Source organism: Microcaecilia unicolor, chromosome 5, assembly GCF_901765095.1.
Source record: "Microcaecilia unicolor chromosome 5, aMicUni1.1, whole genome shotgun sequence".
Classification (NCBI taxonomy): Eukaryota; Metazoa; Chordata; class Amphibia; order Gymnophiona; family Siphonopidae; genus Microcaecilia; species Microcaecilia unicolor.
In genome coordinates, this window is record NC_044035.1 from 224,026,312 (window position 1) to 224,052,747 (window position 26,436).

Consider the following 26,436-nt stretch of genomic DNA (forward strand, 5'->3'; position numbering starts at 1 on the left):
GTGGTTAGAGTACCAGGCTGACAACCAGAGAAGTCCGGTCCTGCTACTGCTCCTTGTGATCTCGAGCAAGTCACTTAACCCTCCATTGCTTCAGGTACAAATTTAAATTGTAAGCCCTCTGGGGACAGGAAAATACCTAGAGCAATTGAATATAGCTCACCTTAAGCTTTTGGAACTAAATAAAATAAAATTTGTAAGTGTGCAAGAGAAGTTTGAATTGTTTGCAAAAGAAATGAATATGGAACCAATGAAGTGACTTGAGGGTGGTGACACTGGCAGCATATAAGTCATGTAGCTGAGTTTCGAATAGATTGAAATGGAAGGAGATGGTTTAGTGGTAGACCAGTGAGGAGTAGGTTGCAGTAGTCTAAGCAGGGATGATGAGAGGGTCCCCCTCCTCCTCTACAACAGCATGGACTTCACTATTGTCCCAGAGAGCTGAAAGACCAGAAAAGTGTAGACAGCTATCCAGTCAAAACTGGGATAGGATTTTGACCGGATCCAAGAGATAGCCAGAATCCCATTATCAGTACAACAGAACCTTTGAGTTGGAGGGATGCTAAGTTTTTACATAAGCATTGGCCCAGTATAACCTCAGATACAAGATTCTCATAATGGTATGAAAAAGGCTTAAATTAAGACAATTTGAAACTCTTCTAAATTGCCTACTGAGCATTTCCTAGTCAAACTCTCGGCATCGGAGAGTACTTTTAAGGGAATTCCACTCTCTCTTAGAGGCTAAAGTGGTTGAATCCATTCTACTGGAACTAAGAGGGCAGGACTTTTACTAAAAGTATTTCCTGATAGCAGAATGGAGGGATTCCATTGCATCCTATATCGAAGGGCCTTGAACACATTTCTTATAAGAAAAATTCAAGATGCTTACCTGGGAACCTTAATGCCTTTCTTCAGAAAGGGGACTGGCAATGCTAACTAAAGGCAGCTTCCACCCACACAGATATTTCAGGTCTGTAGTAGGGAAATATCACTCCCAATCTCACATCCTACCCTTTAGGCTAGAATCCACTCCATGAGACTTCATAAAATGCCAAGTCATGGTAGCAGTTATCTAGGCAAACTGGGGAAGAATCTGTTTCTCCATCTGGGTGATTGGTTGATCAAGAGCATATCTCAGGAAGGTATCATAGAATCAGTTCACAAAACCATCAGGGTGTTGGAATCAGTAGGGTTTGTTATAAATTACCTCAAATCCCACTTGAGCCCTTCAGTTCAATTGGAGTTCACAAGAGCTCTGCTAAACATGACACAACTGATAGTATTCCTTTCGCACAAAAGGATCTCCAACGTGGAGTTCTTGTTGGTAAGACTATTCAGGAATGAGGAGACATCAACATGGCCTGGGGTGCTTATATAGATGGACTCCACAAGCAGGGCAATCTGGAATGCTTTAAAGGCTTTCATTTTTTTAAGATACAAAGTGGACAATCAAGTAAAAATGTTCTACTTGAACAAGAAGGGAGGAACGGGATCTTAACTCCTGAGTCAAAAAGTTGTCAAAATGTGGAACTGGGCCTTCTCTCATGGAATGACACTTGGAGCTTCATACATTCTAGCAGCCAAGCTGAGCCAAGTCCCACAGTCTCATGGGGGCTTAGCAAACCAGATATGCTGCAAGTGGAATACCCCTGTGATGTATCTGTTTGTCTGCTCTACACAGGAAGGTCTTCAATTCAGTTCCAAGATTGAGTCTCATGACAGACTAGCCTCAGATGCCTTCCTTCTCGATTGTGAGAGGATCTTCTGTAGGCATATCCTACAATACCTTTGCTAGTGGGCACTCTTCTAAACCTCAGCAGGGACTATGGTCTTGTCCAATAAGGATTTACAAGAAACAATCTGGCAGATATCCATCTGGAAACTGATCTGGTTGGGAATTTTTCCAGCCTTGGTAAGAAGTACCGATAAATCTAGATAGAAAGCCCCTTGTTGATCGTTGGGCGCATAGATATTTAGAAGCGACAATACTCCCTCTCCACTTTTACTATCAACAGCAGGTACCTACCCCCTTTGTCTCTGATCACACGCTGTACTCGCCAAGGGTATTTATGGGAGAGTACTGTCAACACTCCGTTCTTTGTTTTTTTCTAGGGAGTTAGATGCAAAAAATATTTGCTGATTTCTCTTTGCATGGCATTAGCCGTTCGACCGTCTGGAACAGGTGTGTTTCCTGAATAAATGTTATGTCTGCCTTCAGTCGCTGGATCTCTTTAAATATAAGTTGGTGTTTGCCTGGGGAATTAAGTCCCTTTACATTAAGGGTCATACACGTTAAAATACTCATCGCCCCCTTATTACTGTTTCGTCTATTCCTCTAAACCGCCTCTGGCTCTGGTCTTTACCTAGTTGTGGCTCTCTCTCTCCGACTTTCAGTTGTAAGATAATCTGAACTATTCCCCCCCCCCCCCCCCAACTATTAACTCCCATACCCTCCCTGCCCTCTTTAAGACATCCTTGTACTATTATCATAAGGATGTCATAGGAGCAAGTGACCCTCCCCCTCATTTATTAACAGTAAACAGCTTGATCCCCACTTCATCGGGCAATCTATTGCTATGTCTTTGTCAGGCCATTACAGCATGTGAACATTAACTTACACCATCTTTACCAAATTCAAATTACAAAGTGCGACAATATAGTCATCAGCTTAAAGTCCCTATCTTTTTCCCCTGTAGCATCAACTTCGTTTTATTTCCAGACTTTATTTTCAGATCTTCTTAGCTGAGTATCAGATTGCTGGCGCTGTAGCCGTTCCTTTCCTGTAGTAACTCGTTGCCAACGTGGTTTGTCTCCTGCTGACGGTATCTGCTTCGTTGATGTTGTGGTGTCTCCGCTCGGCCCGTTTTCCGGAAAAATCTCTGCGACTTCTGCAATGTCCCGTGTTGTTTCCCATCTTTGTAAAATCTTAGCACAAATGGATGGCCCCATCTGTATTTGATGCCTTTATCAGTCAGGAATTTCGTAAAGGAATTTTTCCAGCCGTAATCATGCAGAATCAGAGAATTCTCTTGCACCCTAATATTGGGTCTCTAGCCCTCACAGCCTGGGGGTTAAGAGAATGATATTAGGTTCCCTGAATTTGCCTCAAAATGTTTCTGAAATTCTTCTGACTTCTGGAAAACTGCCCTAAAAGGTCTTATATTTTTAAGTGGAATAGGTTTGATATGACAAGCCATAGACCCCTTCTCTTGTCCCACACACAGTCTGCTTGAAAACCTTCCATGTGTCTCAAAGTCAGGCTTTAAAATCAACTCTGGCGCTGGTCTAACTACAATACTTATCATCCCATTCTACACTCTTATTGATGGACCTTGTCAAGCACTCAAACCACGGACCATTCTACTTCCTTATTTAAACCTGTTGGCATTACTGTTCACCACTCAAATATTAACCTTTGCTCTCTCTGTTGTAACTTCTGCATAATATCACCTCCTCTATTTCTATCAAACTGAATCAGTACAATGAATCTCAAGTCCTCTATCTGATGAAGCACCCCCTCCCAGTGTTGCACCAACAGAGCCCCCATCCTTTTCATTCTAATATTACTCAAATGTTGAGCCATCCGATATTTCACTTTCCTTATTGTTTGCCCAATATACCACAGTCCACAAGGACAGACTATCCCATATATCACATGTGAAGAACTACAATCTGTTCTTGTAACACAAATCACTTCTTTCTTCTATCATTGGAAATTTGAATAGAATCCACCTCCCTTGTGTATGGGCAATAACTGCAACCCCCACACTTTTTATGCCCTGCATCATCCTGCCTTGTATATATAATTTGATTTACTGATAATGTTTCTCCAATATTAGAGCCACTTGTATATGCAAAGCGAGGTGTCTCCGCAAACACTGTGTGTAATTTTAAAATCCCCCAATACTTATTTATAATCTGTTTAACTTTATCCACTGATCTTGTATAAAGTAACCCACATGTTAATTGTTTATCATCTTGTTGTGACCTGTGGAATAGTCATGGCCTTTGGGCATTGTACGCTCTTTTAAAGACTTTATGAACCACTTTATAAGGATAACCTTGTTGAAAAAAATCGTTTCATTTGTGTTGCTTGTACAAAATCTTACTGATGCATGCACAACCATCGTAGTCGTAAAAACTGCCCCAAAGGAATACTATCTTTCAGTCTATCCAGATGGTGGCGCCTTTAGTGCAGCACTGCATTCCTATCTGTTGATTTTCTATAAGCTCTAGTACTGAAAGTCCCCTGAAAAATTTGAATATGCAAAAAGGTGACCTCTTGGCCCTCTATATGAGATTCTAATCTAATGTTCTCATCACATAAATTAAAATACTCCACAGTTTCTTCATTTCTACCCCATACCAAGAATACATTGTCTCTAAATCGTTTCCATTGTAAAATGTACGATTAAAATTGATTACCATAAACATACTGTTCCTCGTATGCTGCCATATATAAACAGGCAATAGTGGGGGCTACAGTGGCCCCTGTTACCACCCCTTTTATCTGGCGGAAATATTGTTGATCAAATTGAAAATAATTTTTCATGATAATAATTTTCTCTATCTTATATAATAACTTCACCTGTTTTTCAGAGATATTTAATTTATCAAATACCCTTTAATCATATGTAAAGTAGCCCTTTGAGGAATGTTCGTATATAACGCTGTTACATCTAAAGTTACCAAAATTATTTGCTAATCCTCCATCTGTAAACTGTCCAAGATTTGTAACATATGGCTCAAATCTCAAACATATGATTTAACATTCTGTAAACCTAATTGCAAATAAAAATCTAAATATTGCGATAGTTGTTCAAACAATGAATCCCTTCCATTAACTGGTCTACCTGAAGTTTGTCAATGGTCTTATGTATTTTTGCAACAAAGTATATTTGTGGAATCATTGAAAATTGTTTATACAAATATTTATACTCCCTACTCTATATGGTGCCCTCTTGGTTTATAGTGGACAAAAGATTCTGCACCATCTGTTGATATTACCCCGTAGGATCTTCCACAAACTTGATAAAATGAAGTATTCCTAAGCTACCTCCAACCTTCCTCCATAGATTGGTTCCTATCCTGAACTATCCTCCCTTTGGCGCCTAACCACCTTCCCCATTCATGATACCTATACTGACTACATAGCTTGTTACCTTTAGATTGTAAGCTCTCTTGAGCAGGGACTATCCTTCCCCATGTTTAAACTTGTACAGCGCTGCGTAACCCTGGCAGCGCTATAGAAATGCTAAGTAGTAGTAGTAGTAACTACTGTCCCTCCCCACTTATCTGCCCTAAAGATAACTAAAGTACCATTCTGTTGTAATTCTTTAAGGGCTTTTCTATGATTCCTCTTTTGTTAATGTATAGATACAATTGAGCGAAACACGGACTGTGTCGGGTTATAAACCAGTGGAATTTGTATATGACAACAACTATGGATGTTAAAAAAATGGCTGGTAAAAGGATTTGAAGAAGTAGTAGTGAGATATGAGGATTGCTCAGGTGGTCGAATTGAGTAATATAAGTGGAGGATATGTCAATGGATCCATAACGATGGTACTTTTTTAAGAGTGTTAAATTGGTTTGGATTAAGGAAGATTGAAAAGATACAGACTGATTCTGCTAAATTACTGTAGAAATAAGGAAGATCAGAAGACACAGAATTATTTTGTTAAATCCAAACTGATGAATATGAAAGAGAATTTGAACACTGTATATTTTTGTTTGGTGTAGTAAGTTTCAAATGTATAGTGTATATCATCTTTATATAATAAGAAGTGGTTGTGTGTTTTAGAAAACAGTATTTAACGTTGTGGGGACATTGGGGAGTGAATGTTAAGAGAATTTGAACACTGTATATTTTTGTTTGGTGTAGGAAGTTTCAAATGTATAGTAATAAGAAGTGGTTGTGTGTTTTAGAAAACAGTATTTAACGTTGTGGGGACATTGGGGAGTGAATGTTAAGAGAATTTGAACACTGTATATTTTGTTTGTTGTAGGAAGTTTCAAATGTATAGTAATAAGAAGTGGTTGTGTGTTTTAGAAAACAGTATTTAACGTTGTGGGGATATTGGGGAGTGAATGTTGAGGAAGACAGAGTGTGAGTGGGGTAGTGAGTAAAAGAGGAAAATATGATTCACTGATATACGATAAACGTTTTATGAGAATATTACAATTTTGTGATAAAGATTTATATTAGAAGAAGAATTATTATTGTTGGTTAATAATGAATATCTATGTGAGAGATTTGCATGCTTGTTACCTTCATTGTATGAAAATCTCTCTCATGACTGGGAGCATTTTAGTTGTTTGATTCATATGGGACTTGATTCTAGTGAAGCCCCCTTTAAGACTCCAACTGTATCTTGGGACTTCAGCATGGTACTGACCCATAGGAGCCAACTTTTCAAAATTATTGGGGGTGCTAAGCCCAATGGAAATGACCCCTCCCTGGACACATACAAGGAATTTTCTCAATATTGGGGGTGCTCAAGCACCCACAGCACCCACAGAGTCGGCTCCAATGTACTGACCCAACTATTAAAAGCGTCCTTGACCTCTGATCTCATGTGAGTTGAAGTACCTGACCTCTAAGGTCTTGTTTTTGGTGGCAGTTATTTTTTGGCATGCAGAATTGGCAAACTCCAGACCTTAGTGACTGATCTATACACAAAATTTTTCAGAAATAGGTTGGCTCTCTACTCCAATCTTAATTTCCATCCTAACTCACCACTTGTCCTTCCATAATTTATTTCCTCAAGCCACATGTCCAAAATGATGAATGTGCTTTGCATACAATGGATTGTGAAAAAGCATTAGCTTTCTATCTAGAGTGGACTAAAGGCCCTTCGATAATCCATCCAGCATTTTATTTCTTTTGTTTCCCATCAACTGGACCTGCCTGGTGAAGCTTACACTATCCAATTGCTAACCTATGGCACCTGTTTCAGAGTGTCAAGGCTCATGATATCAGAGCCACTTTGGTTTTGTTAACCCATCTGAAACTGACCTCCATGGATGAGATCTGCAGAGCTGAAATGTGGACATCACATCACATCATATCACCCTCTTGAGAGGGATTTCAGACACAATAATAGGTATGGTTAATCTGTCTTGAGGAATCTCCCTTGAGGTGTAGAATCCAACTCCATCCTCTAGGACCCATTACTTTCATTTGCCTTTGCCAAAATAATAATAAAAGTATAAAAAGGCCAGTAGCCAGCAAAAAAACAAGTTGTTGCCTGTTGGCACACTTTTTTTCCACATCCTTTCTTTTGTTAAAGGCAACATATAGCAACAGATTCCCACCAGTGAAGACTTTATATCCTGCTTGTTCTTGGAGAAAGGAAAATTCTTACCTGTAACAGGTGTTTGCTGAGGACAGCAAGAGTTGGCTTCTTCTACATTCTAATCAACAAATAAGGTTTGAAGAAATGGGTGATGACACAATCACTATAACTTTAAAAATAGAGGAAAATATCTCATCTGTCACAAACCAACCCAATCCGGCTGAAACTTAAGCCAATTTCAGGGTGGCCCAATAGCGACCCTTTTATCATTCATTGATCAATAAAAACTTCCATCCTTTTTTATCATTGCTTTTTTCTTTTTTTGATTGGCATATTCAATTTTGGGGGTTTGAATCATATTTAATCCTGTTAGTTGTGTTTCTCCTACATTCTAACAGCTTTAAGGGCCCTGCTTACTAAGCCGTGCTACCATTTTTAGTGCAAACTAAAATTAACACGCGCTAAATGCTACAGTCACCCATATGTTCCTAAGGGCAGCTTAGTGTTGAGCGCATGCTAATCATTAGTGCTTGCTAAAAACGCTAATGTGCCCTTAGCAGGGCTTAGTAAACAAGGGCCCTTAGTTTGGTATAAAAGTGAGATGGTCATGGATGATGACAATGCCAGCACAGCAAGTCCTGTACATGTGTGAATGACTAAGCTAAAAAGTTCTCTAAACTTCAAGAACCAGTTAATCTTTCTATTTTATTGGGCTTTGTCAGATGATGTCATCCATCTATGAGGAGTTATATCTTGCTGTCCTTGAGAACACCTGTTATAAGTAAGCAACTTTGCTATCATGTATGAACACTCATCACTGCAGTTTGGAACCCCAAGCAAACCTCTGAAAATGGTCAACTAAGGTAGGGAAGCAGCTGGTTATATTTGAGATGAGCCTGAAGCAGGAGAGGTATTAGCGCAAACAGCAATATTCCTAAATAAACATGAGATGATATTAGATTACTTAATTTTACCTCCTGCATTGGAATGTTTCCTGCATTGGAAGCTGCTTATGTTTTGTTTGTTTGGGGGTTTTTTTTTTTTTTGGGGGGGGGGGGGGGGGGGGGGGGGGGGAGTTTATTTCTTTTCAATCCTGCCCCTATCTGGACAACATGCCTAGAAAGCACTTGGTAACCCTGTTTTCTCTTTAGGTGCTCTCGGTTAGGATTGAGGACTTAGATGAGCTGTCTGAGCCCACCACCATCGATGGTACCTCCATCAGTATTGTACAGGTAACCAGTGGGAATCTGGAAAGGCTAAGCACAGCTAGGGCCCTGACAGTAGTTGTAACATGCCAATAGGATGAGTGCAACTGGAGCCCGATAGCTGGTGTGGTATGCCAACTGAGGTCAGCTATTCAAGCCGGGGTAAAGTTTGAATGCTTAAGTTGATGATGCACCAGAAAATTGCTTCTGCTGAATGGTTGAAAAATAAGAATTTGGGGATGCTCTAACAGACTTATATCTGCTTCTCTTTGGCTTAAAATCTCAGTGCACAAATATATAAGTTAAGTGATCCTTACTATATTGATTTAAGATAATCTCTAAATTAGCTGGCTAAGCTGATGAAAATGTTTCACCTTACTATTGAAATATTTTTAATTCTTTTGTGACCTTTGTAACAGTGACACTAACTCTTTTCATTAGCAAGCACTTTGTGAAAAAAAACCCTTCAATAAAGACATTCAGAAGGCAGCTGTGTAACGAACATTAACTGCATACCAAAAGAACACCAATTTCCAGAACTCAAATAGCAAACTCTCTCTGTGAAAAGGAAGTACTGGAATTGACAATATTGCATAAACCCTGAAACACCCATATGCCTCCTATTGAGGAAACAGAACAAATCAGACTGCTATGGATCTTTACACAGAAACTACACCTCTGTCACACATGCAGAACGGACCCTTACGTACAGAACAAGTGACCACAAAGTAGGCATAGAAGTACACATAAAAACTGAATTCATCTTTGCTCTGTTGTTCACTTGGCATCCCTTTATCCTGTTTCCCTTCCCTCAAGACAATATCATCAGTATGTTCTTCTCCCATCCATCTTCACCTAGGCTAGCATCATCAGTATGCCTTTCTCCCTTTCCCAGACCAGCATCATCTGGATTCCTTTTCCTTCCCCCCAGACCAGTATCACCAGTATCTTCTTCTCCTATTCTTCCTCCTAGAGACCAGCATCATCAATATCCCCTTCTCCCATTCCCCCTCCCACACGCCTGCAACATCAGTTTCCCCTTCTCATGCACATGTTGGCATCATCAATGTCATAGGAGCCAACTTTACAAAATAATTGGGGGTGCTAAACCCAGTAGAAATTACCCCTCCCTGGGCACAAAGATTTTGCTCAATATTTGGGGTGCTCAAGCACCCACAGAGCTCACTCCTATGATCAATGTCCCCTTCTATCCCTTCATCCTCAACCCAGCATCATCATTATTCCACTTTCATATCCCCTCTTCCAAGGTTAGGCAGCACCAGTAAATGGTAGGGGTAGTGGCCTTGGGGGATGGAGCAAGAAATGAAACCCTTCTCCTATGATTTCCGTTCACCTCCAAGACCAGCATTCTTATTCCCCTCTTCTGCTCTCCCCCTCCCAGGCTAAGGTTTACATCCTCCTCCCCATCAACACTGACCCCAATTAACATAACATTCCCCTTCTCCCCTTAATTTTATTTTCTATTTTCAAATTCCATCCTACTGAGCAGCAGCTGGGGGCAATAGTGTGCGGAGGAGGCTGCAATCTACAAGAATTCATGCGTACTACGTAGGGCTTAGCATGGGGTTTTCTTTGTACCAATAGAGTCTTTTTTTTTTTTTTTTGTTACATTTGTACCCTGCGCTTTCCCACTCATGGCAGGCTCAATGCGGCTTACATGGGGCAATGGAGGATTAAGTGACTTGCCCAAAATCTTTGTGCCCAGGGAGGGGTAATTTCTACTGGGTTTAGCACCCCCAATGGCGACCACATTTTGGTTGGCAGTGGTGGCAGCAAGAGCTGCACAATGGTTTCATATTCGTAAACCGTGTGGCGGTGGTAACAGCAGCAAATGGGGCCCACGCAGCAGCAGTGTTTTCCTGATCCTGGAAACAGTTGTGGCAACAGCAAGTGGACAGGGGACAGCACTGGCTTCTGTCCTGATTAAGATCACACTGGCAACAAAGATCTCTGGCTGATATAGTTCCTGTTTGCAGCTAACATTGCTTGTATATCACTGTGCCTGCTGCAAAAGGAAATCAATGGAGGAATTTGGAAAGGAGCATACAAAATCAGGCGAAAGTAGACACACGTGCACTGTTGACACTATGCCCCTGGTTCAAGCTTACTCATTTGGACTATTGCAAAATTTTTGGAGGCCTGATTTTATAACAAGACCACATGTGAGAAGTTGAAAAAGATGTCTCTTTTATAAAGGCACACAAATCCAGCCCTACATATACTTACGTATTTTACAAAATGCTTGGGTGTATGGCAGCTCTACCCCTGCTTCTGTCAAACTCCATCCCTGGGAATGGCTACATGTGGCACATATGTAAGTATGCAGCATCTTGTTGTTGCATGTACTAACACATGGGTTGGTCCCAGGAAACAACAGGGCAATCGATCTGCAAACTCCAAAATGTTGGCAACAAACGAGCAGACCAGATGAAAAGATCAAACCAAATGTTTGTCAAAACAGCATGGATTCAAACTGCCTAACACAAGCTGTGTTTTGCCCACATCAGGGCTACGTCAGGAGCTCTATGTGGTGGCAATGAGAAATATCACCACTGTGATTTGACAAAAATCTCCTGAAGATGGCAATGTCGCCTCATAAACATGAGGTGATGCTGCCATCTTCAGGTGATTTTTGTCTAACCACAGTGGTGATATTTCTTGTTGCCACCACGTAGAGCCCCTGATGCAGCCCTAATGTGGATGAAACACGGCCTGTGATTTTAATAAACATTTGGTCAGTGACGATCCTAGGTTGGCTGCCACCCGGGGCAGATCACCAATGCACACCCCCCTACCCCCAGCGCAATGACACCCCCCCCCCCCCCCCCCCCCCCCCGGGTGCCTTCTTAGCTGCTGGGAGCAGCCGCATGGCTCTCGGCTCCGCTGGCTCTCTGCCCCGGAACAGGAAGTAACCTGTTCCGGGGCAGAGGGAGCAGGGAACCAGCGGTGCCGACAGGCGCACGGCTGCTCTCTACACCCCTCCAGCAGTGTGCACCTGGGGTGGACCGCCCCCACCACCCCGCCCTTGGTACGCCGCTGCATTTGGTTTAACCTTTTCATCTGGTCTGCTTGTTTTTTTCCTAACTCACGCATTTACTGTGATGCAATTTTATAAAAGGCTTTTCCCAAATATAAAAATGCCTGTACACATGAAAAACCTTTATAAAATTACCCCTTTATTGGGTATTCCAAAGACATATATTTACACGGTATCTGGAAAAGAGGTGAAAACGAGACCCCCCCCCCCCCCCAACATTTTTCCAAATAACCCAAAAACAAATATATCATTATTACAAAAATGACTACTATGGAGAGTGAAGTGGTGTCACTGAGCTAGATGGCTGTGTGAGCCCCAAGCTCTGCACTCAGTTTTTACAATCTATGATGCATCCACATCATTGAGAGTGCAAATGGGACAAATCTTGAAAATTTGGATTTGAAATACATAGTGGAATTTACCTCTATTTCCCAGTCTATCCTGCGTCGCCCTGATCTGACATTATTCGCATATCAGCCAGTATCCCAGAGTCCAGTTGCTGCAGGCAAGATGATGATTGCAAAGATGATAATAGATGAAGCAGTTAAACTTGACAAGGCTGGAGGTTTACAGTCATCACAAGATCAAGAACAGCTAGATGGTGAGCATAATACCAGCTCTATGAGAAACACTGGCCACTCTAGCTGAAGACCTGATAGGTGAAATAACAGACTTGGGCCATAGAGTGGTTGAGAGTCAATTGGAGGACCAGGCCACAGCTTTGTTGAGTCTTGACTCGTGGCAGGAATATAAGCAGCATGAGTCCCATGTTTTAGACAAGCTAAGAAGACCTTGAAAACTGCATCAGAAGGTGCAACCTCCACATAAGCGGAGTGCCTGAGGGAACAGATTATAAAGACTGTGAGGCAGTAGTACAAATAATAGCCTCAAAGATCAAGCTAGTAAGAGTTTATCGCACATTAAGAAGCGAACACCCAAACCAGCCAAAAGACATAGTGGCGTGTTGTATGGATTTTAAGATTAAAGAGGCAATCTTGGCCAAAGCAAGGATGAAATAATCAAAAGTCTGGGACACGTATGATTACAGCTATATCAACACCTTGCTGCCACAGCATTAAAATGCCAAGTGGACCTCAGACCTCTGACACAGCATATGCAGGAAAAGAGTGTGTGGTACAAATGGCAGAACCTCTTTGCTTTAGCCTTTTATCAGGATGGCAGATTACAACAAGTTCAGACACCAGATGAATTGCAAACATCTGCCTAATGCGTATTCATCAATCAGTTCCGAAAAGTCATCCCCTGCGCTGTCTAGGATTAAGAATCACCGAAGATGGCAGCGAGTCTCCAGGGGCAAGGGGCGTTTACAGCATCCATCACAAGGAAAAATTTGATGCCTACAGTCATCAATCAAGTACATTATTCACTATGTTGTAGGTCCTAATATTGTGGCTACTACACACAATAGATGAAGGTCTGTCTCCTCGATTATCTTGTACTACTTTGTCTAGGATTGTTGTACTTAATGGTTGAAAGATGTTTACTGCAGAGGATGTCACCTTGAGTTATAACAATCTGAAAGGTGATCTACATTGAGTGCCATACGGACTTCCTCTTTGCTTTGGTGCATTACAATGGTACTGCGCCAAAACAATAGCTGTGGAAAGAGGGTATGGGGTGGAAACTCTCTCTAACAGTGTTTAGATTAAACCCTCAGCCTCCAGACTTTTTCTTATAAACTTGCATTACTGTTTTTCGCTTTCTGTTTGCTTGATGATGTCTGCAGATTGTTTCAGCTTTGGTGAGCTGCCTTGTAGAGATCAGACATGAGAGAAGTAAGATTCATGTTCCTTAATGTGAAAGGATTAAATTCACCAATTAAGCTAAATATTCTATTTAAAGAAGCCCATCGGTTACATATAGATGTAGCGTTTATACAAGAGACATATTTGTTGCCTAAATATGAATACCTATTACTTTACAAACAATATAAATTGATAAAATTAGCTTCTAATAAGCTTTCAGCAAAAACAAAAGGAGTGGGTATACTTCTGTATCATACTATCCCACGGCTGATTCATGAAGTAGTAGCAGATAAAGTACTACTACTACTACTTAACATTTCTAAAGCGCTACTAGGGTTACGCAGCGCTGTACAATTTAACATGGAAGGACAGTCCCTGCTCAAGGAGCTTACAATCTAAAAGACAGGTGTACAATCTAAAGACAAGTGTGGAGTCCGTCTGATAGGGAATACTATATTTCACGAAAGGTTAGGTGCCGAACGCAGCATTGAAGAGGTGAGTTTTAAGCAGAGATTTGAAAATGGGTAGGGAGGGAGCTTGGCATAGGGGTTGAGGAAGATTGTTCCAGGCAAAGGGTGAGGCAAGGCAGAATGAGCGGAGCCTGGAGTTGGCAGTGGTGGAGAAGGGAACTGAAAGGAGGGATTTGTCCTGTGAGCGGAGGTTACGGGCGGGGACATGGGGGAGATGAGAGTAGAGAGGTAGTGAGGAGCCGCAGACCGGGTGCATTTGTAGGTAAGGAGGAGAAGTTTGAATTGTATGCGGTATCTGATCGGAAGCCAGTGAAGTGACTTGAGGAGAGGGGTGGTGTGAGTATATCGGTTCTGGCGGAATATAAGACGTGCGGCAGCGTTCTGAATGGATTGAAGGGGGGATAGATGGCTAAGTGGGAGACCGGTGAGGAGTAGGTTGCAGTAGTCAAGGCGAGAGGTAATGAGAGCGTGGACGAGAGTTCGTGTGGTGTGCTCAGATAGGAAAGGGCGAATTTTGCTGATGTTGAAGAGGAAGAAGCGACAGGTCTTGGCAGTCTGTTGGATATGCGCAGAGAAGGAGAGGGAGGAGTCGAAGATGACTCCGAGGTTGCGGGCAGATGGGACGGGGAGGATGAGGGTGTTATCAACTGAGATGGAGAGTGGAGGAAGAGGAGAGGTGGGTTTAGGTGGAAAGACGAGGAGCTCGGTTTTGGACATGTTCAGCTTCAGGTGGCGGTTGGACATCCAGGCAGCAATGTCGGATAAGCAGGCCGATACCTTGGCCTGGGTCTCCGCGGTGATGTCTGGTGTGGAGAGATATAGCTGGGTGTCGTCAGCATAAAGATGATACTGAAAACCATGAGATGAGATCAGTGAGCCTAGGGAGGAGGTGTAGATTGAGAAGAGAAGGGGTCCAAGGACAGATCCCTGGGGAACTCCAACAGATAGTGGGATGGGGGTGGAGGAAGATCCATGAGAGTGAAGGTGAAGGAAGATGTATCCTTTTAAAAATGTCGTTATATCAACAGAGATGTACCTTCCTCAGTATTTATGATCCTAATACACAACAAGCGGCTTTCTTTAATTTGCTGACCAAACTTCTCTCTCAGCAACTGGAAAGTAAATTATTAATTGGAGGAGATTTCAATCTTACAGTAGATCCACATTTAGTTAACACGGCACCCACGGTAGGTTATGCTAATAAGGAAATATCTTCATTAATTAGATTTATGCAACACTGAAGTCTGTTGGATTTCTGGAGGTCACAGCATGACCTGGAGAAAGATTATACTTATTTCTCTTTGGTACATTCTCGAATTGACCTTTGTATGCCAGACGCGGGCATGTTAAAGGTAGAAGGCACTGAAATTCATCCCCATACATTGTCAGATCATGGTCCAGTACTAATTACATTACAGTTGAGTACTAAACAGATTAAGCCTCCCTTATGGAGATTCCCAGAACCTTACTTCTAGACCCAGAAAATATTGAAAAACTACAGAAGGATATACAAGAATTTCTAGAGGTAAATGACACTAATGAGGTAACACCACTAGTACTATGAAAAATGCTAAAACTAGTTATGTGAGGCAATATTATAACCTTACAGGCCCATATTGTAGCAAGAGAGACAGCTCCACAGAAAAGAAAGGACTTTAGATAACCTATATAAAAAAGGATGAGCTCAGCCCGCTCAAATAACAGGTTTACACTGAGCCAGATTACAGTTGAAAGATATAACCTTAGTTGATATATATGTATTCAAATACAACATGCACACCAAGATTATTTTGAATTTGGAAATAAGGCTAATCACATGTTGGCTTGGAAACTCAAAAAACATAGCGTTTGTAATTATATTCCTCAGATTATAAATTGACAGGGAAAATTCTTAGGACTAATTTAGAAATACAGAAGGAATTTCTCAGCTTCTATGCTGAATTATATACTCCTGAGCACAAACCTGTGGAATCCCATATAACTCAGTTTCTAGATGGCATCTCTCTTCCAGTTGTGACAGATGCAGAAGCCCAGCAACTATCTCAGCCGATTAGGTAGAGGAAACTCTGGGCTATAAAAGACCTGCCATCGGGTAAATCACCTGGAATGCATGGCTGCTCCAATAAGTTCTACAAATGCTTTAAGAAATTCTTGCCCCCCTTGTTAACAAGGGTTTTTAATTCCTTAGGACACACATCACTTTTACCCCACTCTTGGCATCTAGCGGCAGTGACTATCATACCTAAACCTGGAAAGAATCCAGAATTATGTAGCTCATATAGACCTATATCTCTCTTGGGGACTGATGATAAGATATGCACCAAAATATTAGCAGCTAGGCTACAAAAACTTATGCCAAGCCTGGTCCAAGTAGATCAAACTGGTTTTACTTCAGAGCATCGCACATTCAATAACACAGGCAAAACTCTACATGTAATTGAAACAGTGATGAGATAGGGGGACCCTTCTCTGATAGTATCCTTGGATGTGGAGAAGGCCTTTGATCGAGTCTATTAGCCATACATGTTTGCAGTCCTAAGAAAGATGGGTATACAGGAACAGTTTTTTAATTGGATACAATCACTTTACAGGGAGCTGGCCTTAAGATAAATGGATCATATGCTGAAAGTTTTGAATTATGCAGGGGTAGTCACCAAGGCTGTGCTTTATCTCCTATTCTTTTTGCATTAACTGTAGAGCCACTGTTACATCTGATTAGAGATCAACAAGATACAGAAGGTATTACATGTGGTGGAATAACTCATAAAATAATGTTATTTGCCAAGAACTTCCCTACCAAAGGTCATAGAAGCACTATAGGAATATGGCTTAGTATCAGATAAATACATGTCTAAATCAGAAATTTTGAACATTACTATTGACCTTCAGGAAGTTTACTACTTACACATCCATTTTCCTTTCAAGTGGGCTGAGGGCAGCATTGTAAGGAGTTAATATCTCAATTTCGCCAGAAGACATATAAACTGAACTTTCCCCCTGTATTAAAAATGTTATTATTAGAACTGTAATGATGGGAAGGTCTAGATTGGTTGGGAAGAATCCATGCACTCAAAATGTTTGTGTTACCTAAATTGCTTTATCTCTTTATGGCTTTGCCAATCAATCTGCCAAAGGATATTTTTCAGCAGCTTGTAAGGAAAGGTTTTCATTATATTTGGAAGAAAAAGCTCCCGGAGTAAAACGGGATATGCTTTATCAACTTTGAGCATCTGATGGGATGGGAGTTCCAAACTTTGAGAATTGTCATAAAGCAGCCTGATTAAAGATCATCACTGAATGGCTTCAACCTTCTTCGAAACCTTGGCTTAAAATTGAACAGTCAATCACAGAAGACATGCCACTATGGGCCTTATCCTAGTTGTCAAAACCGGAACTGTTGAAATACGTAAAAAGGGATGAATTTTAACATGCAAGCCCCATTCCATACTTGGATGGCCCTTCATTTCTCTCTCTTTTACTCATAGGTAATGTTTTATTTCAACTACAACAATATATGTGCCTAGCTTTGTACCTGGAACAGTGGACAATACATATAAGAGATGGGATTGTCACTGTGGACTCTTGACCAAATTTGGGAGGAAGGAGCATTACTGCCCTTCATAGATCTTTAAAGAGGAATATGGATTATCTAGCAATGATACCTTTCACTACCGACAAATAAAAGATTGTATTAAATGCAAAGCCAGCAGAGAACTCTGGCAGAGACTGTGATAGAAAGTGCATTAAAAAATCGGTGTGGGAGAGGTGAAATCACCAGACTGTAAAGAGCCTTATTGGGACAGCACACCCCTATTCTACATTATACGAATCTTTGGGAGGGAGACTTGGACCAGAATTATAAATATGTCATAACAAACTCTGTAAGCCACATTGAGCCTGCAAATAGGTGGGAAAATGTGGGATACAAATGCAATAAATAAATATACTCACTGGAAAGGGTCTTCCAATACATTCTTAAGGTGTCAATTTCAAGCACTATGATTGAAAATGAATATAAAATATTATATCAATGGTATTATACACTAATAAAACTACATAAAATCTACAAAACAGGAACAACACTGTGCTGGCACAACTGTGGATATAAAGGAAACATTTTTTCCATATTTTTTTGTTTTGCCCCAAAACACAGGTATTTTGGAGGACTATATTAGACAACTTGCACCAGATAACAAAGTTAACTGATACTTTTACGGCAGACAGCTGTCTGTTACACTTTATAACGTCTATAACAATGCTATACATTCACAGATTGGCAGTCTCCATTTATTTTCAGTCAACAAGCTTTTGCCGGCCCAGTTTTGGAAACAATACACCAGCACTGGAATTGGTTCTGCAGAAACTGGATTTTATTTACCTTGTGATCAAATTAACAGCACAAAAATGGCACAGTGATTAACTTTCAGAAAACATGGGATGTGTATGCTAAATGGAGACCTGTATTGTGATTCCAACAACTATGTTGGATGGTCTGGAGGCAGAAGGGAGTTGAGATTACAAATATAGTGATTGTAGAAGAGGCAGGGGGAGGAGTTTATACAGCATGTTTTCCTTTGTATTTTTGTATAATTGGCTTGATCTCAGTGTTACCTTGATTTGCAAAATATTAAAAAGAGTATTAAAAAAATTGTTACTATTAGTGATAGGTGTTACTGCAAGATGCTGTAAAAACTGGATGACCCCTGTTTTTAAAATGACGACATTCAGGAAGTGACTGTTAAGATCTGTTTTGCAAAATGACGTTGAGCAAAAAAGATAAAGTTGTGATTGATTTTTGTTTTATAAAATAAGGCTTGCAGCGCAAAGTGTTTGCTAAGAGAGTTTCCTAATGAAAGGTTTGTCTAATGTATTTTCAAAGGTCATTCTAAATGTTTGAACAATTGCAAAGTATTTTGAAACTATGTAAAGAGTTCCATTTTTTTTCTGGACACCATTATTTTCAGTCCACAATTGTATGACCAGACAGCATTTTTTTTGGTCTTTACAAATTGGATGGTCAACACATACTCTTCAAGATAGGTTTAAAAAGCAATCTGAGGAACTGGACCTCTGTTTCTAAGCTTTGGGCTGACATCATACACCCCAGGCTGTGCCTTACAGTCATCTCAGTTGACAATACACTTTCTGAAAATGGCATGATTTCAGCACAACCTGGAAAAGTTTATGTTTATTTGGAGAACTTGCTATATCGCCTTTTCTTGCAACAGGTCAAAGCAGTTCACAATAAAATATAAACATATTAAAAAACTTAAACAAATGAACTCCATAAAAAATAGGATGAAGACGCTCAGCAGTGTGGACTAATGTTTCTTTTGGTGACTTGCAATTATGGGGACTGTTTTCAGTTTCATGAAATTGTGACTTTAGTAAAGTCTCTGGGGGAAAAAAAAGACTTTGTAGCCCTTTATTTAGGGTTTTGTTATTGTTATTGTTTTTAGTTTCGAGTTATGATACTTTTTATTAAGATTTTAGGATTAAGTGTTGTGTATCTTGATGTTGTATGATGAATACTTATTAACTTGTAGATATCGTATAATGTGATGCTGTGCTGTGATCCACTGAGAGACAGTGCTAGTGGCTCAGTGCATCAAAATAACTAAAATAAATAATAATCTGAATGCAGATGAGTTCCAAATGCTATAGAGCAGGTAAAGGTGGGGACCATTAGTGGGTGTGGCATGCTATTTAGCTGAGTGCATCTGTAGTCATGATAGTTATGACGCACCAACAGGATCAATGTACCTGGGGTACCCAGGCATGCCCATAAGATTAATACAGTTTGGATGTGAATAATTCAGTAGCATAAAAAATGATGGCACATAAAGACCATATAACCTATCCATCTACTAAGATCTACAGTTCCTCTCTATCCCACATAGATCCTCTTTGCTTGTTCTACGCTTTATTGAATTCAGATACTGTCCTTGTCTCCACCACCTACACTGGGAGGCTGTTTTACCACCATTTCTGTAAAGAAATATTTTCTTAAATTACTCCTGAGTCTATCCCCTTTGACCCTCAACCTGAGACTCCCAGTTCCAGCAGTTCCATTGCATTGAAAGGGGTCTGCCTCTTGCATTTATACCATGAAGGTATTTACATGTCTCTAATGTATCTCCCCTCTCCCACCTTTCTATCAAAGTGAATTTATCCCCATATGCTTTATGACAAAGGTCATTGGCCATTTTGTTAGCCACCCTCTGAATTGATTTTGTCTCTTTTTATATCCTTTTTAATGTGTGGTTTCTAAAATTGCATGCAGTATTCCAAGTGAGATCTCACCAGAGACTTGTACAGAGATATTAACATAAGTACATAAGTAATGCCACACTGGGAAAAGACCAAGGGTCCATCAAGCCTAGCATCCTGTCCAAGACAGCGGCCAATCCAGGCCAAGGGCACCTGGCAAGCTTCCCAAACGTACAAACATTCTATACATGTTATTCCCAGAATTGTGGATTTTTCCCAAGTCCATTTAGTAGCGGTTTATGGACTTGTCCTTTAGGAAACCGTCTAACCCCCATTTAAACTCTGCCAAGCTAACCGCCTTCACATTCTCCGGCAACGAATTCCAGAGTTTAATTAAGCGTTGGGTGAAGAAAAATTTTCTCCGATTTGTTTTAAATTTACTAAACTGTAGTTTCATCGCATGCCCCCTAGTCCTAGTATTTTTGGAAAGCGTGAACAGACGCTTCACATCCACCTGTTCCACTCCACTCATTATTTTATATGCACCTTTTGCTGCTAGCCATTCCTCTACTTATGCATCCAAGCACCTTTCTGGCTTTTGCTGTTGCCTTTTCTACCTGTTCAACTAACTTAAAATCATCAGATATGTTGTTCATTCCCAGATCCCATTCTCCTTTTGTGCAAAGAAGTACTTTTTTCCCCTACACAGTACTGCTCCCTTGGGTTTGTTCAGCCCAAATATATGACTGTATTCATACATGGTCAGTAATTCAGCTGTATGGGGAGGCTAAAGTGAAATGGGACTAGGGTGGGTTGGGAAAGGGCATGGTGTGCCAAGTTAAAATCCTTGCAGTGGAGGACAATTCCTGTGTCAGCAGTAAGGGCAGTGCGGATATTTTTGAACACAGTAGGGTAGGATCCCATTTCACTGTGTGGCACTGGTGCAGCTGCATCAGGTGCCTCTCCCCAGTACCTCTGCACACTGAATATACTCCAGGGAATTATGTGCCAAATATCAAAATAATGCACCAAAATAATGCAACATATAAAACAGACTGTATTTGCAGGATTCTGGAAGCATTCCTGTTGGCCATATAAACAGTGGGGTTCAGTAGCGTAACAAATCCTGTAGTTACTGGCAACCATAAAATGATTTGCTTATCAGGTTTTTTTTTTTTTTTTTTGGTAGGTTGCCAAATGACCACCAGGGTTGAGTTCTGCCAGTATTTAATTTTATTGTTGAATTACTAAACATGTTTGGAATATGTATTTTCTGGATTAGTTATATCTTATGGTTTGAGCAGCGGGCTCAGAACCAGGAAAATCAAGGCTGAAATCTAACCGCAACTCCTTAGGAAAGTCACTTAACTCTGCATTACCTGATGTACAAAGTTATAGTGTAAGCCTTCCATGGAGAAAAAAATCCCTACTGTATCTGAACATAACTTGCCTTAAGCTACTACTGAGAAAGGTGTAAGCTAAATCCATATCCAAAATCCAGTAATAAGCATATTGTGAAGTAATATAAAACCCTATAAAAGTCACTCAGGACCTATAAAGCAATTCTGCCATACCATAACAGCACAAACTTTCAGGAGTCACACAACATGGGTCTACCTAAGAGAAGGCCAGCCTTAAACATTACATTGGGCGCTAGAACATCAGTAGACTTACTGAGATAGTAAACAAGCTGAATTAGTACAGATCGATCCTACACAGAGATGCAGGATCCAATTTTACAACTAGGTACCTCCTTTTAGGCGCCCCAAGGATGATCAATGAGGGCCCGATACTCAGACTGCAGGAGGTAGCCGGGCTGGTCCCATGGTCAGCGCTGAGCCAGGATATTCAATGTTGGGCTGTTTCCAGTGACCGGCATTGAATATCTGGTTTATCTTGGCTGCTAAGAACATAGCAGCCAAAGATAGACCTTCTATTGATGTGGCCAGATTTGGCCGCCAAACTTAGCTGTCGATGCACTAAAAATTGGCAGATAGCCAGTTATATCACACAATATAACAAGCTTAGCGCTCACCAGAGATATTCAGCAGGAGGCAGCTAGCTATCTCCCGCTGAATATCATCGGATAGCCGGTTAAGTACCATTTAACCGGCCAGGTTCCATTCCTGGCCGGTTCAATGGTTTTGAATATTGGCTAGTAAGAGTCTATTCTATTTTGACACCTGGGCACCAAGTTCTGTTACAGAATATTAGTGTAAGTTGGTATTGGTGCTCCTAACATTCACATACCTGTAGTTACACCTGTCATAGAACTGACATAATGCAGACGTCTAAATGTTGTGGCAGGACATTACTGGAAGCCCCGCCCATGCTTCCCCTTATGTATGTCCCCCTTGAGTTTATTTGTATATAAGTTAGGTACACCATTACAGAATAGCACTTAGGTACCCTGCTAGTACTGTCACAGGTAAGTGCACACTTAGGAGCATAGTTATCAACACAAGATGTGTTATTTTACCACTAACTCATGCTATTTGGCCACCGGTCCCATTTTATACAATGAGACCTAGTTGCTAATAGTTGTGCTTAACAATAAAAAAAACACGTCTTACGTTAGCCCACATAGATAAGTTCCCTCCTTAATGTGCTATTCCATATCATCAAGCTGATCAATCCATAGACTGGTGGGTTGTGTCCATCTACCAGCAGGTGGAGATAGAGAGCAAACTTTTGCCTCCCTATATGTGGTCATGTGCTGCCGGAAACTCCTCAGTATGTTCTCTATCTCAGCAGGTGGTGGTCACACACAGCAGCAGCTCTGGCTAGGCCTCCAAGCCTAATTTTTAGGTTTTGTTGAGTGCCTGGGGTTGAGGGCTCTTTTGAGCAAGTGCAAACCTGGTGGTGCCAGGTCCCTCCTTTTCTCCCCCCTCCCGCTGGCTCCGTTAAGAAAAAAAAAAAAAAAAATTTTTAAACGTCCTTAAAGGCGTTTATTTCGACGTTTATTTAAACGTTCATTGCAGCTACTCACTGGGACACCAGTTCGTTACAGCTCGGAGCGGACAGCAAGTAATTTTTACCTTTTTATAGCGGGCAGGGGGTTCCCCGATTCTTCTCCTCGTGGCATATGGCGTCGGAGAGCGAGGGCGCAAAGGGTCGCTCCCCGGATCGCTTGAGCGCTTCTAGAGGGGATGCGGGGGTCTTACAGCCTGGTTCGCCCTTGTTGGGTGACAGTTTCGTGACCGATGAATGTCCCGATCCTTCCTCCGGCGTGGCGGTTTTTCCCACCATAAACGCCCATCCCCCGCTCCTCGCCTCCGCCATCTTGGCCGGCCACGCGGCTCGGACGGCTTCTTCGTGGGCCGCCCTTGAGGTTGGAGACATTAATGCCATGAACGCCCTTAATTTGGGCGACGGCACAAAAGCGGCTAAAGTTAAGCGCCGTTCTTCCCGCGCGGCTCCTTCGCGGAGTGTCGCGCCGGACGCCATTTTGGATGCGCAGCATGTCTCTCCCCCGCTCTTGCGAGCGCCGGTTGAGGGTGCGTCTAGGGCTGTTGCCCAGGCTGCGGAAGTGCACAGTCTGGGGGGTTTCTCCCCCGAGTTTGTTTTGCTGCTGCATCAGGCTTTCCTCATGCAAAACGCTGCCCCTGCTCCCTCGTCTGGTAAAGAGGTTGAGGTTCCCAGAGGTAAACGCCCTCGGGTTGATTCCCAGGCCTTGGAGGACTTTGTCTCCTCCGATGTAGATGAGGGCAGCGTGTCTGAGGTCTCCCAACGGTCCTTTGCGGATTCCTTGGAGGAGACGGATCCCCGCTCGGATGGAGCGGATGACCCCTCTGCAGCGCGGCTTTTTAGCTCAGAGGATTTGCCCAACCTGTTGTTACAGGCCATGGACACTTTGAAGATTTTCTCTCCGGAGGACGTCTCTCCCTCAGCCCCTGTTGGCTCCGCCATTATGCTGGGGACGAAGCGCCCGCCTAGAACCTTCCACGTGCATGATGCCATGCACACCTTAATTTCGGCTCAATGGGATGTCCCGGAAGCGAGCCTTAAAGTGGCTAGGGCTATGTCCCGCCTCTATCCTTTGGCTGTGAGTGAACGTGAGGCCTATCTGTGGCCTACCGTGGATTCTTTAATCACTGCGGTGACTAAGAAAACGGCGTTGCCGGTGGAAGGTGGCACGGCCCTAAAGGACGCCCAAGACAGAAGATTGGAGTCGGCCTTAAGGTCGTCCTTTGAGGCGGCTGCTTTAAGTTTGCAGGCCTCAGTTTGCGGCTCCTATGTGGCCAGGGCGTGCCTGACTATGGTGCAGCGGGCTTCCCCCTCGGATCATTCCTTGAGGGCTGATTGGCCGGCCCTGGAATCGGGCTTAGCCTATTTGGCAGACTTGCTGTATGATGTCTTGAGGGCCTCAGCTAAAGGCATGGCTCAGACAATCTCTGCGCGGCGGTGGCTTTGGCTGAAACATTGGTCTGCTGACCACGCCTCTAAATCCCGCCTGGCTAGATTGCCTTTTAAAGGCAAGCTGCTCTTTGGGGTCGAGCTGGACAAAATCGTGACCGATCTCGGCACGTCTAAGGGCAAGAAATTACCAGAGGTCAGGGCTCGGGCTAGTACTCGTCCCGGTACCTCCAGAGGACGGTTGCAGGAAGCCCGTCGGTACCGCCCGGGCAAGTCGGGTTCCTCTGCCCCCTCTTCCTTCAAGAGGAATTTCTCCCCCAAGCAGCATTCCTTTCGCAGAGATCGCCGTCCCGGAGGTGCTCACTCCGGTCCTCCCCCAGGGTCTCGTACCCAATGACGGGGCCTTGGTCCACGCCCCAGTGCAGATTGGAGGACGGCTGTCCTCGTTTCTGGGCGAGTGGACCACAATAACTTCAGACGCGTGGGTGCTGGAAGTCATCAGAGACGGCTACAAGCTAGAGTTCTGCCGACCCTTAAAAGACGGGTTTGTACTCTCTCCCTGCAAGTCTCCGGTCAAAGCTGTGGCAGTGCAGCAGACCTTGGACAATCTGATCCGCCTGGGCGCGGTCGTTCCTGTGCCAGAAAGTCAGCTTGGCAAGGGACGTTACTCCATTTACTTTGTGGTACCAAAGAAAGGAGGTTCTGTCCGGCCTATCCTCGACCTCAAAGGGGTCAATCGGGCCTTGAAAGTGCGGCACTTTCGCATGGAGACTCTCCGCTCTGTTATAGCGGCAGTGAAGGCAGGGGAGTTCTTGGCTTCCTTGGACATCAAGGAAGCGTACCTGCATATTCCCATCTGGCCTCCTCATCAACGCTTTCTGCGTTTTGCAGTCCTGGGACGACACTTCCAGTTCAGAGCCCTCCCATTCGGGTTGGCTACTGCTCCGCGGACCTTTTCCAAAGTAATGGTGGTCATCGCGGCCTTCCTACGAAAGGAAGGGGTACAAGTCCATCCTTATCTGGACGACTGGTTGATCCGAGCCCCCTCTTATGCAGAGTGCGGCAAAGCTGTGGACCGGGTAGTTGCTCTTTTGAGCTCCCTGGGATGGATCATCAACTGGGAGAAGAGCCAGCTGCGCCCGACTCAGTCCCTGGAGTACCTGGGAGTTCGATTCGACACCCAAGTGGGCAGAGTGTTCCTGCCAGACAATCGGATTGTCAAACTTCAGGCTCAGGTGGACCAGTTCCTGGGAGCCTCTCCTCTTCGGGCTTGGGACTATGTGCAGCTGTTGGGATCTATGACGGCCACGATGGAAGTAGTGCCCTGGGCCAGGGCTCATATGAGACCACTTCAACACTCCTTGCTGCAGCGCTGGACTCCGATGTCGGAGGATTATGCTGTGCGACTTCCCTTGGACCCAGCAGTGCGCAAGGCGCTGAGCTGGTGGATGCAGACAGACAAATTGTCTGCGGGAATGCCTCTGGTGACCCCAGAGTGGATTGTCGTCACGACGGACGCCTCTTTGTCGGGCTGGGGAGCCCACTGCTTGGGAAGGACAGCGCAGGGGCTCTGGTCTCCTGCAGAGGCAAAGTGGTCTATCAACCTCCTGGAACTCAGAGCCATTCAGTTGGCGCTTTTGGAGTTCATCCCGGTACTGGTGTGGAAGCCTGTACGGGTCCTGTCGGACAATGCCACAGCTGTGGCCTATGTCAACCGCCAGGGAGGTACCAAGAGCGCCCCTCTAGCCAAGGAGGCTATGTATCTTTGCCAGTGGGCGGAAGCGAACCTGGAGCAGCTTTCAGCGGCCCACATTGCCGGAGTCATGAATGTCAAGGCGGACTTTCTCAGTCGCCATACCTTGGAGCCCGGAGAGTGGCAGCTATCTGCTCAGGCGTTCTTGGACATCACGAAGCGCTGGGGCCAGCCGAGCCTAGATCTGATGACGTCATCGGCCAATTGCCAAGTGCCGCGCTTCTTCAGCAGAGGACGGGACCCTCGATCCCTGGGAGTAGATGCTCTTCTCCAACAGTGGCCGACACAAGAGCTCCTCTATGTGTTCCCGCCCTGGCCCATGT

General features: G+C 43.1%; 1 protein-coding gene across 3 annotated transcripts in view; it reads left to right on the forward strand.

Annotated features, from left to right (window-relative positions):
- Nucleotides 1–26,436, forward strand: part of PRDM15 (PR/SET domain 15) — a 391,258-nt gene that overhangs the window by 324,541 nt on the left and 40,281 nt on the right. For all 3 annotated transcript variants that reach the window (XM_030203815.1, XM_030203817.1, XM_030203816.1), the window contains one exon: nt 8,447–8,527. In XM_030203815.1, the coding sequence (XP_030059675.1) occupies nt 8,447–8,527 (81 nt within the window). The remainder of the gene's footprint in view (nt 1–8,446; nt 8,528–26,436) is intronic.